Raw genomic sequence first — 13,688 nt, 5'->3', positions numbered from 1 at the left:
GCCTCTGCGTCACTTGCCAAATGTAGTCGATGGTGGACGATGTCTTCTAAAACGTATTTACTTTAAACACGTGATGTACACTCATGTCCAAAATTATTGTCGCATATCTATAAATGTCTTCTTGTAACAATATAATTTGAAAATGATTTCGCAGGATAGTTTTAATACTGATACTATATGCATAATCGGGAAATGCATATTTGTGGTAAATTTCATAGGAAAAGAATTATAAATACAAAAATTAGAATGGGTAAAACAAAATGTTGCTAAATGTACAAGAAGGTTTTATTTTCGTTTTATTGTTCTTATTTACTATTCTTTTGACATGAAATTTGCCACATACATGTCTTTGCCGATTTATACACATACTAACATCATAAGAAATACCGGGCAAATTCGTTATCAAATTATATTCCTACAACAACATATTTATAGATATGCGACAATAATTTTGGACATGAGTGTACACATGGTTACATCCAGCATGGTGTGAAAACACATAAAATCTCACAATATTCATTGGTGTAGAGGAAAAATGTTAATAGATAGTCAGAAACAGACTTTTTAATGTGGATTCCTCTCTTGAAACCATAAGCAATAGATTTATCGCTTTTGCTTTCAATATTGGTTTGGTGGCTATAGACTGGATATTGCCGTAGTTGGATACTTTACATTTTTCTCTTACTCCTCTTCTTCTTTCTTTTTATATTAAAGAGTAATAGTATATCTGCCTTCATAATTTATTTCAAGGACATTAGCTGTTTTATTTCCGGATAATCTTACATTTCAATCCAGCTTCCTCGAATGCTGTTCATTCTAGCTTTCACACTCAATTAAAAATAAAATATGATAGAAGAAAAAAGACACTTTTAATTAGTAGTGTTACAGTTTCAGCAATAGTTAGAATATATCATTGTTTTCATCAGACACATTATGAAATAAAATCTTAATGCTACAGCTTTTATATCTAAGAAAATGATTAGAGGTATTTTCTAATACTGAATGAAATCTTGTCTTTCATTTTTAACAATTTTTAATTGCATACAGATCTCAATTTCAATTTTGGTACAATTCGCCATAAATCTCCGTACGTGGAGGTATAGAATGTACTTAAATGTGCCTAAAGAAATAACTAAAACTTTCACATTAACACTACAAGTTTTAAATCGTTTTAATACATTAATCTGTATTAATAAGATACGTAGCCATATTTTCCTATAATTGTAAGTTTGATTGAGCATTTGTTATTCATTTGGTAAGCAAATGGTGACAGAGTTGGCTTTTGAAGTGGTTCTTTCTGTACTCATTTGATAGTATAATACAATCCACATCAAACACAATGTGTATGATTATCAAAAACACCAGTATGATAATAGCTGAATCTCAAATCAATAAAAAGAGAAAAAAAAGGTTTTGTGCAATCCTCTAAAAAAAACGATATTTTCATATTGAACTTTTTCTTTTTTAAGCACAAGATATTATGAATTTTTGCTTCACTAAGGACAATTGGGTATACAAGGATGGGTTGAAAAGCTCTCAGCCTCACCAAGAAAACAAGTAGATAGGAACCAAAGCTTGGTGCTTTTATTCAACATATTCCCCTTGTAGTGCAATGCACTTTTCACATCGCTGCTGCAGTGCTTGCAGGCCAGGCAAATAGAAGTCGGATGAATGCTCTGCAAACTAGGCCTCTGAGAAATAACGTCATCGGCGCCATTGAAATGCGTTCCCTTTAAAAATATTTTCAATTTAGGAAATAGATAAAAGTCTGATGGAGCCAAATCAGGCGAATAACGTGGATGCTCCTGTATTTGAAACCATAGTTTCGGAATCAATTTTGCCGCGACCTTCCACATACCCAAGTCTTCATGGATAACTAATGCCCAGTGTGTCCTCTATATGTTTTAGCGGGATTCAGAGATTGTCGAGAATCATCCGGTGAATGGCGTCGATCTTTTCGGGAGAGGTCACTGAAATTGGTCTGCCACTCTTTGGATCATCGTTCAAACCAAACTGCAAACGTTTGAAGTTTGCTGCCATTTCTTCACAGTGACATACGATGGTGCCTTGCCGCCAATGTCGTGACAAGGTAGTTGTGGATCTCCTCCGGCGAGAGTCTCTTTAGGAAGAGGTATTTAATGAATGCACTGTGATCAAATTTACTAATTTCTGCGACATGTGCTCAGAGCTGAAATTTACTAATTTGGACCTGAAAAAAATTGGTTTAGTCAAACCAAATTTTGCACATTAGCTTCACAAATTATAAGCCTCATAAACGTATATAACTTTTATATCTAGCTTTGTTTAAACGTGGGTAGGCTGAGAACTTGTCAACCTCGTATAGTGCAGATTGTTACAAATATACCTAGGTATTCGTACTAATTACTCACGGTGCTACCTGTAAGATTTATACATGCAAAATTATTTCTATATTTACAGCATGGACGTTCGGTACTTAGAATCTCAGGTACTTAACGGTGGACAGTGTTCGTAGTTTGAGGGAAATCTCCCGAATCTAACTAATTTAGGGAAATTTCGTAATTAAATTTAGCAAAAAGGGGAAAAGGGATTTTTTTTCAAAAGAACGTGAAAATCCAGGGAAATTCTCACGCTTGCTAATTGACCAGTATGAATTTTTAAATTTTTCTTTGTTCGTCACTAATAAACCCATACCGTAACCCAAATAACCATACCCATAATAACCCAAACGATAGCAGTAGTGTTTATGTGTGTGCGTGTGTTCAAAGTAGTATAATTTGCACTCGTGGTTGACAAGTGAAGAAAAAGCTAAAAAGATAGGAGCGAAAAGCAAATGAACAAAACAAATGTGATTGGCACTTACTTCAATATAGCTAAATTTAACTTATCACATCTTCCGTCTTAAAAATTGGATAATCAACGAGCTAGTGAAAACTCGAAGTACATAGAAATACGTAGGAAATTTCCAAGTCAATTCTAATAAGGTAAAAGGAAACAAGTTATTCTGTGACAAATTTCTGATATTGCTATGTACAGAGCTTCCGTCCATGGACTTTTGTCAAATATACGTTATTTCTTTGTTAAAGATAAACATGTTCACTCAGAAGGATTAATGAGGGCTTACAAATCTAGGAAGAAATAATTCTACACTTAATTTTTTTGACCAATCGCTCAGACATCTATCCGGGTACTAAACCTAAATGCCGGCGAAAAGTTGCTATCTAACGTTAAATGAAGTACATATACGTCAGGCTAATTTTATTTGTGTAGATACTACTATATTTTAGACTTTAAGAATTTTATTTACATAAAGGAACGGCAATTTACCCTTAAATCTAATATCGTGTGGATCTCATTAACTGAGCGACTCGGAGAAAGACAATGATAAGTACACCTTCCTGTGAAATTGAGCTATTAGGTGGATTGGGTTGAGATCCAAGCACAGAATAATATGTAGGTAGTTTTATCTTGAAAATGTACCTGAAGATGGTAGAGAAATGATGTTTAGTATATCATTGCATTGCTTTGAATGGAAATACTTTTTTTTTATTTTCCAATTCACTCGAAAGTTAGAAAAATGTCACTTATGATTCTCTTCCCCCGAGCTGTTCAATTCTAACGTATAAAGATATAAAAACAAGCATGTGGAAAAAGATGTTGAGGAGAAAAATTCATAAAATACCATCATCAACACTTCATTTTTGTATATTAAGGGAAACAAAAGCAATTTACACACACTATTGCTTAAGCACGGCTGAAGAAATTGAATCTCTTCCACCCAGCCCCCGCCAAGTGAACTTTGTGGTGGACAAACACCGTGTGCGTGGGTTTTCTCGGGGTTCTCCCGTTTCCTCCCACTTTCTTCATTCCACCATTTCACTCATTTCTCATAATCACCGTCTCCTTTAGCCTAACCGGCATAACCGTGGGACGTAAAACTCAAAGATTTCATTTCATTTTTTTGAATCTCTTCCACAGCTAGGTCATTTAGAGTAAAGGAGGCGGATTATTACGGAAAGTTAATGCTTATGAAATAATTTGTGGAATGAGATAGTCAAAAGAAACATGAGAACCTATAGTAAGCCTACGGAAACGATGTTATTGACTAGAGACACCATACACTAGAACTCTTCTACCACTGAGACCCCGTGTCCCATAGCACGAATATGGATTTCAGTAAAATAAATAAATAAATAAAATTAAATTAGAAAATAAAAAAAAGACTTTTATCTAACATTACAATCATTAAAAGTAACATTTAAGTAGTGAGAAAATTAAAATGCAATGAAAATGTCGCAAATATAGGAAGCAACATCGCACCCACGGAGGGTCACCGGGTCCTGACCACCCAAACTTCTTCACTTAATATATTACATTGTACACATTCACAATAAAACTTAACAGAGAAATTATTGATGTAGCATGAAAATTTGATCTTACACTTCATCTGCACTTTTTCTTTTATAACAACATTCTAGTTCTATCATTTTTTTATAAAAATATAGTTGGAAATATTTTACAATTACTTATTGTCTTTTCGAGGCTTGTAGCATTGGACACCCCAAACTTGGACCTCCCAACAAAAATTTCTTGATGTACGCCCGGTAAGAAGTATATATTTAAAACGCTAGGAACAGTGTTCGTAGGTTGAGGGAAATTTCGTAGGTAAATTTAGTGAAAAGGGATTTTTTCGATAAATCATGAAATACGAGGGAAATTCTCGCGCTGACTAATTGACAAATGTAAATGCTTAAAATTTTCTTCGTTCTTCAGAAATAAACCAATACAATTGCAATAGTTTGTGTGTGTGTGTATGTTCAAAGTAACCCAATTTGCACCCACTGCTGGCTCTGTGTATTTGTGTGTATTTTTGTGAAAGAAAAAAAAAGTTAAGGAAAAGTTAAAAAAAGCAAAATGTAAACGAATGAAACAAGTGCGATGGTTCTTCCTTTAACATAGCTAAATTAATCTTATGACATAATTTCTGTCATAGGAATTGGACACTGAAGAACTAGGGAAAATTTCATAAGGAAAGGGAAAGTTTTGAGTCAGTTGAGGGAAATTTTCTTGCCGAAGCCTACAAACACAGACTATGAAGTATAAGATATTTAGGCACGTATTCGCTACTTTGAATTCTCATCAATTATAGAAAGTTGTACCATAGTAATAGCGTAGTATTATTAAGTTGGTTTGATTTGAATGTCCAATAGACATTCAATAGCCAATTCTAAATCTACGGGTATTTTTGTGAAATGATGAAAGAAGACTCTGCAGAAGGAATGCCCGCAGGATCTTTTTAAGGTTAGTGTAAAGGGACAAGTTTGCCTATAGATGTCACTGCTGTCTTCGTATCTCTCCCATGTATTTTTTACCTTTCATGAAAATTTACAATTTCTTCTATAAATTTCAACCTAGCGACTTGAAATTTTTTAGAGAAGGAACTTCACAACCTATTAAAGGAACAGTATGTGCCGATTTTTTATTTAGAATTTTCTTCATTGTTGAAACAGTTCGATTGTTAAAGGTTTGGATATCCATTTCAACAATCAAGCCATTTCAACAATGAAGAAAATTTTAGATGAAATATCGGCACGGATTATTACCTTCGATAGATTACGAAGTTCCTTTTCTAAAAATTTGAAATCTGTAGGTTGAAATTTGTAAGACAAATCGTGAATTTTCGTGAAATATAAAAAAATACATGGGAGAGATGCGACGACTGTAGTGCCATCTATCGGTAAAGCTTGTTCCTTTAAACCAACCTCATGGAAAGGGTGACTGAGGGGAAAATAAAGCCGACACACAAGCGCAATCCATAGCCTCTACGTAATATGCAAAACCATTTATTTACGCACGTTGTTTATTAACTCCAGTAATAGTATGTGAGTAAGCAAATCTAGTATGTTTTGGCATACACTTAGAAGAATAGATTTATGTTCTAAAGTCCAAGGGAGGACAATTCCTCATATTGCCACAGCACTGGATTCAGTGCTCGTCAGTTACAATAAACTGTCCACCTCTTGTGTTCACACACTTTTGAAGAGCTCAGTCAAATTTTTGCCTCTAGAATTTCTAATTCAAATGTGCTAAATTACCAAAAAGTAATTTTAATTCTTGCTAGGAGAAGTTGCCTGTTTTTACCATTAATTCTACCATGTTCACGAGCTTCATTAAAAACTATTGCAAAAAGAACTAAATATTACTAAATTTGAGAATACCTAGGAGCAGTGGCGTATTTACGATTTTGTTTTCGGGGAGAGCTTTGCTAACTTTATTCCTGGAAATATAAAAATTCTGCAATATCTTTCATTTACTTTAAAATAATAAACAAAATTTCAGGAAGGGGGGACTTACGACCGGAAGCTCCCCCTTAAATACGCCACTGCCTAGGAGCAATTAAAAATGTGTGAAATCATTCCATTTTTGAAGAGCAAATGCAATATGAACAGTTTCTATAAGCTTTACATTGATTGATAGAGTATTGGACATTAAGGAAAAATTTATAAGTAGCTTGTGAAATTATTCGATTGTAGATGGTGCGACTGATTAATAATTCGACGTAGTGTAAAATTGTACAATAAACTACATAACCAGTGTTGCTAGTTTACTGCCAATCAGTGTTGCCATTTTTAAGTACTTATTAGCTCGTAAAAAATATGTATTTTAGCTATTACCTATAGTTTTGGTGAATTCTGGACTCATTTTTGCCATTTTCTACCTCTTTTACCTCTACTGATAGTTAAATACACTGCTCCACAAAACTTAAGCAACCCGAGAGAACGTGGTATAAGTGACGTGTGGGGCAACACTGGTTAGTGGCATACACATACACAGAGACACACAGGCAAGGCGAGCACCAACTATCGCATAAGCAGCACCGTTGTAAGCGCAGTGAACAACTTATGCCATGAGGCGTACACCACAGCCCAGTAGTGTCCGAGGCTCCAAGCATTGAGTTAGTGGTTCTTGTGTGGGGTACACACCTTGCAATGGTTGGTAGACGACATTTGAGTGACTTTGACCGCAGGCGAATAATTCGGCGGTTGGAATTGGGCCGATCGCAAGTGGAAGTGGCGCAGAAATTCAACGTGAACAAAAGTGTTGTGTCGAGGCTGTGGAGTCGCTTCCAAAGTGGAGGTGAAGACGTCATGGAGGAGGCCGTCCGAAGAAGACGTCGGCCGTCGAGGACCGATTTCTTACAATTTCTGCCAAACGTAACCGTCAAGCTTCATGCTCTCAACTGGCCAATGAGTTGTTTCAGGCTACAGGACAACGCGTGAGTCGTGAAACTGTTCGCCGGCGGCTCAATAGAGCAGGACTGTATGCAAGAAGGTCTTTGCTGTGTGTGCCATTGAAACTGGAGCACAAACGTGCGCGTTACACATGGTGTCAGGAACATCTTGCATGGGGGAAACGCCAGTGGGCGCGTGTTATGTTCTCCGATGAGTCAAGATTCAGCCTGTCGTCATATTCTGGTCGAACTTTAGTGTGGAGAGAGCCAGGAACACGCCATCATCCAAACTTCATTGCTGAACGGCCATCCTATGGCTGTGGTTCCATTATGGTGTGGGGTGGAACTATGCCGAATGGGAAAACGGACCCATATTGTGCAACATGGCACTTTGTCGTCACAACAGTACCGGGATGAAATTCTCAATACACATGTGCGCAATTTCAGCGGAGCATTTGGCCCAGACTTCCTGTTCATGGATGACAATGCCCGCCCACAGCGTGCACATCTTGTGTCCGAGTATCTGGAGAGCGAAGACATTACGCGTATTGCATGGCGTGCATATTCGCCGAATTTAAATCCCATCGAGCATGTGTGGGATGCTCTTGGGCGGCGAATAGCGCAGCGCAGTCCACCAGCACGCACTCTCCTTCATCTGCAAACAGCTCTCCTCGAGGAGTGACGCCATCTGCCGCAAGACTTGATCAACACTCTGATTTGCAGCATGGAGTCCAGATGTCGTGCTTGTATAGCTGTTCGTGGTGGTCACACGCCATATTGACTGCCTATGCCCTCGCACAATCCAGCTTCACCTGTTGAGGTATCGTTATGCTGAACTTTTGGTCACTCTGTACATCCTAACTGTATTGTTCGTCTTTACTTGTGTTGCATTGTGCATCTGGACCGTTTGTTTGTTCATTATACTTGGTGCAATGATCGTGTCGTCTTATTTTCTGCCACTTTCATCGAGTTGCTTAAGTTTTGTGGAGCAGTGTATTTTTAAATTAATACTTCTTTAAATAAATAAATAAATAGAAACAAAATAGATTATTATTTCCGATTTTAGTAATTCTAGAGCTTGCAGTAGTTCTTACTTACATTGGCACACAACAATACTTTACGAGAATTGTACTTGCTTAGGTGTCACGGTGTAATGAAAAATTGGCATTTTCCATTTTTCAATGGCTAATTTGAACGAGTAGTTAATTTGAGGGAGGGGTTTCGAGTGTATTTTTTAAATGTTTTTTTTTTTTTTTTTTTTTAATGTTGCGATAGACTAACAACGCACCGATATAAGCCAAGATTACATCAAAAATAGAGAAGAAAGAATATACTTAATTCAACGAATATTTAGCATTTCTACCCAATGAAGTACACAAATCATATTGTAAATATGTTGTTTAGAGTATGAATTAAGTGTGGAAGTTTTATATCTGAGAATGTCAGCAAAAATATTACAACATGCTTTGGGTGATAACAGTATAACTACGAAACATTTTGCTTGGTTTATTGTTAAATTCTATTAGGTATAATTTTATAAGAGCTACCGATTTAGCAATAAATTTAACCGTAATTTTATGAGTTTAGCCATATCTTTTTAAATAGATTTTGAGTATCATTTACCTGCTTTCTTAATTCACTTGTTGGCAAAATGGGCTTAATTCCCAATGATGGTTGTGCACACACGCCATACTACAATAGTTTCCTAAATTTTTGTTTACTATTTTATTGAAATTGCGTTTGGAGTTGTTATTAAGCCCAAATAGAAAGTTTTAGCGCTCATTCGTGGCTAAGCGGTTAGCGTACGCGCCTTTGGCGTGGTAGACCCGGGTTCGATTCCCGGCTGGAGCTCATGTGGTTCGGATTCCACGTTAATCAGTAGTCCATGTCTCATATAGCCTCGCTGCTAAACGAGAGGGTAAACTTAAATCAACTCAACTCAGAAAGTTTTAGGAACTTAGTCCCTATAAAACGAAACCCCATACCTCTATGTTATTGCTATTTACTTCAATGTATTTTAGTAACCGTTAGATGTAGCAAATTCATCCTCTAACTTTCTTTATCTTCACATGAAAACGGACTTTGAAAAGTGAGGACTACACAAACTTTGCGTGTCTCACGAACATATTTGTTATTAACTTAAAATTGCTTTTTTCGGTTGGTGTTCGGAAATAGTCGGCTCCAGGGCCCCAAAAGCCTTAATCCGCTAGTTACTCTATTGTGGCCAGAAGAGTGAGAATTATACCATTTCCGATTTTAATAATGACCTATGTCTATAGAGAAAACACAATAGAACATAGCAAGAAAAAATGCATATGGATTCATTATTGCAAGGACAGATGTCATCTGAACGAATACATTCGACACAGAATACTTAGTTTATGTTCAATATAGAATTAGAAAGATGGATGTAAATTTCAATCTAAATATTTCGTTCTTTGTAGGTCAATAGTTTTCTTATCTATATAACGTGACAAGCTTGGAAAGAAATTACTATTTAAACACTTAGCCTATAATTTTTTAAATGTTAATTTTATTACGGGCTACCAAATAGGCCAATGCTCAGAAAATGACCAGTTGCAACTTTCAAAATATACAACAAATTACTGCCATCTGTTAGTTTATTGTTCATTGATATGCTGAATAATATGCTGATATATAATATGCTTAATAATTTTTTTTGTATTATAATGTATATAATGAGGAAACTCCCTTAAGTATAACCGTACATTGTCGAAATCTGATCTCATTAATCGCTACCAAACTCAAAATGTTCCACTGATATGTTATTTAATATTACCCCGCTTGTAATACGCCATTTTTAATTGTACGTAACGTCATGTATTTGGTGTACTTTTCCTTAGATACGTCTTTCATCAACCTCAACAGTTAAAAGTTCTGAATAGGGCATGAGGTGCAGAATTGGCATACAATCTTACATACACGTGTACTACACGTAAATTAATCATGTGCATTGTATCTTATCTTCTTTACCCATTGCACTGTATTTTTGTAATGTCATAGCTATACTGACGTTCCTTCTAAGTTTATGGTCAATCTATGGCGAATCTATAGATTTCTACCAAACACTTTAGGTTCTATATGCGACTAAAGAAATTCAAATATACTTACATATACACTCTCTGTACATAGACACATATGGTAGAAATTTTGCCTTCCTTTTATATTCACCACTGTCGTGCAGTAAGAAACAAATATGGTAGATTAGGAAAGTATACCTATTCACATCGAGGAAATTCTTCCGTTACCCATTGGCCTGACGTACTTGAATGTATTATTTTTAAACGCAAGTTCATTAGTGGTTTGACAATCTTCACACTTAAGGTTCTTGTTTCGCAATGTTCTGTATCATAATCAATGCATCATGGTTTGCTTTAGTAGCCACTTTTCGCAGACTTGAAATTACTGGTTGTGTATTTTTATATGGAGACCTGGATTCAATTGTCGATGGGAGCTCATGTGATACGGATACCACCTTAAGCTATAGGTCTCCGTCTCATATAACCAATGCTGAAAAAAAACCTAAATTCCTATCTAACTAATCATCTTGCATGCTTTATTGTATAACATTTAACACGGAGTTTCGCTGAAGCATGTAAAAAAGTTAAGTATATATCAAATACCAAGTAACAGTATGCTTTACTATGGAAAACCTGACACAGTAATTCGAAAAATGAAATGAAATCTTTAAGTTTTATGTTCCACGGTTATGCCGGTTAGGCTAAAGGAGACGGTAGTGATGAGTAATGAATGAAATGGTGGAATGAAGAAAGTGGGAGGAAACGGGAGAACCTCGAGAAAACCCACGCACACGGTGTTTGTCCACCACAAAGTTCACTTGGTGGGGCTGGGATCGAACCCAGGACTCCAAGCACCAGAGGTGAACACTCTACCACTGAGCCACCGTGGCCCCACAGTAATTCGATGTATTACATCAGCATCACTATTATATATCACTACGAGGGGAGGTCGTGTGGATGTGCACGAAACAAGAGTTGAGACTTTCTCGTCTCGAAAACGTATGGTAAGAAGTATTCTCGTCTCGAAGAAAATGTATACTAATTTGTTTGTATTGGAAGAGTTGTCACGTCTTCAAAATTTTGTCACGCCTCGTCTTGTGCTCAACTCCATTCATGTCTATATGGGAAATAGAAAAATATCACTAAATTCCTTTAAATTCATCAAATGGAACGAGGGTTTTCCAAAACCTACGGTACCTGTTACATTCTGCCAAAATTTCTGTTAAATTGTATGCAATGTAGACGCTCATTATATTAATTGTGATGTACCACAAGGGCTACTAATTTCTAAAGTTGCGTGCAATCACCTAAAACCTGTTGTGTCTTGTTAAAAAATGTAGTAATCTTTTTGTTAAATTTCATGCTGTAATATGAATTGAAATAAAACTTGCACGTGCATTCCCCCCCCCCCTTCGTTGTAAATATACACTATCTAAAATGAGAAGCTAGCTCCCTTTGGGGCTTAAAAGAAAGCAGAGCTTTGCAAAAAGCAATAGTTTAAGTCGATTTTCGATAGGTTGAACAAAAAGGATTCACAAAGCAAAACAATATAGCATTTGTCAAGTAGGGAAGTAAACAGAAATCAGGAGGAGAGAACTTTTCTTTTTCCTGCTTAGAACTTGCGACCCTCTTTAAAATACTCCCCGTTCTATGTATCAGCGTTGTCAGATGTAAAGAATATTGTCACGTGCCACTTTGAAGAGTTTCAGTGTAATTGGTTATTTTGGTAGTTATTGGTGCACCCCCATGAGATAATCCTGGATCCGGTCCTGCATGTATAGACTGTATTACAGAGAATCTATAACTTTGTCTTAAAAACTATTTGAGAGAAACTTAACCTCTTGTCAGTATCAAGGTTGTATTAAAGTAAATACAACTCAATATCCATGCTATCACTGGTGTACGCAGAATTTTTTCAGGACATTAGTGATTTTTGTATTAATGCCTTGCTACAATAAATGTTTATATTTTTCGTAATATCTTGCTATAGGGGATTTTAAAATCCTAGTCACATTACGTACGACGCTGCGTGCTATAACAATTACAGTTAATTCCTACAATATTCCTTGTATTTCTTTCAGTTATGAAACAGGAAATGGCATTGTAGCACAAGAGTCTGGTTACTTAAAGAACCCTGGCCAAAAGGACTTAGAAGCCCAAGTGGCACAAGGCTCTTATTCTTACACAGCGCCTGATGGTACACCAATCACAGTAACCTACATTGCTGATGAGAATGGATTCCGAGCGGAAGGAGCCCATCTTCCAACTCCTCCACCAATCCCTGAAGCTATCCAGAAGGCTCTTGACTTCATTGCCCGACAGGGGCCTCAGCAGGGTCAACAAGGAGGTTTCCAGAGGCCAGGAAACAGACCTTTCTTCAGAAGATAATTCCAACATTTTCTCTCAAAATATAATTTTATTCATAATGCATGCCATATAAAATGTATCCACTACACTCTACATATCACGTGCACTCTGATATGGTAATGTGTAGTTATTATAGGGTTGGTTGAGTCTCACTATATGTGAAGGTTATACATATCAATGTCTCCTGATTGTATTAGGTTTATAAAAAAATGGATGTCATAATGCTATAAAATGTGTTTTGCTTTGATAGCTGCCTAATGTATGTATTATCGTTTTAGTAATACTAAATATTATAATTTAAATATAAAAGTAATATATTATGTATTTTGTAAGTATTTTTTCTACGAAAATATATATATATTTGTACTGTAGATATTTTTTGTATTGTGAAGATAAAATCAAAAGAAAAGAAGAAAATTGTTTATTTTTTAAATAATTTTTCAAAAGAAAAATAAGTAACTTTATTATTTTTTTCTAGAACATAGCCAAACTGTAGATATTTTTTGTATTGTGAAGACGAAATCGAAAAAAAAGACGAAAATTGTTTATTTTTTAAATAAATTTCTAAAAGAAAAATAAATATGTTTATTATTTTTCTAGGATATAACCAAACTACTTTACTCCCAGCGGCAGTGCAGAAACAACTCTAACATTGCATTGAATATAGTATTTTAAATACAGCAATTCATGGCACGTACTGCTCTTATGTAGTCTACCATAGGCAACTAATTTTATATATTTCTTCTACATTTTTAAATCAATAATTTTGAAATTTATTGTCTTATTCCATTAGTTTTCTAAGATGGAATCAGTAGATGCTATGGGAACCCCCTTGTAACTATACGGTTGGCGTAACACGCCTTCTGCACAGGAGATCTAGGTTCGATTCCCGGTAGAAGCTTATGCAGTTGGGATTCCACATTAAACCATAGGTCCGCATTTTATACACTGATCACCAGTTGAATTAGAGACAACTACCCAATACCATGTAGCACAACCTTTCGCTCTGATAACAGCAGCAACCTCCTCCCGTGTCATGGACTCCAAGAGGTGCCTGAAGTGTTGTTGTG

General features: G+C 35.9%; 1 protein-coding gene across 1 annotated transcript in view; it reads left to right on the top strand.

The window, feature by feature from the left end:
- Positions 1 to 13,180, top strand: part of LOC145684822 (endocuticle structural glycoprotein SgAbd-8-like) — a 28,152-nt gene extending 14,972 nt beyond the window's left edge. Inside the window, exon 3 of the mRNA XM_081757190.1 lies at positions 12,333 to 13,180. Coding sequence (XP_081613316.1) covers positions 12,333 to 12,639 — 307 coding nt within the window. The 3' untranslated portion in view covers positions 12,640 to 13,180. The remainder of the gene's footprint in view (positions 1 to 12,332) is intronic.
- The last annotated feature ends 508 nt before the right edge of the window (positions 13,181 to 13,688 follow it).

The sequence above is a fragment of the Thermobia domestica genome, chromosome 5, assembly GCF_964235325.1.
Source record: "Thermobia domestica chromosome 5, izTheDome1.hap1.1, whole genome shotgun sequence".
Classification (NCBI taxonomy): domain Eukaryota; kingdom Metazoa; phylum Arthropoda; class Insecta; order Zygentoma; family Lepismatidae; genus Thermobia; species Thermobia domestica.
The sequence above is the reverse complement of the archived record's forward strand: the minus strand, read 5'-3'. Positions and strand labels throughout refer to the sequence as shown.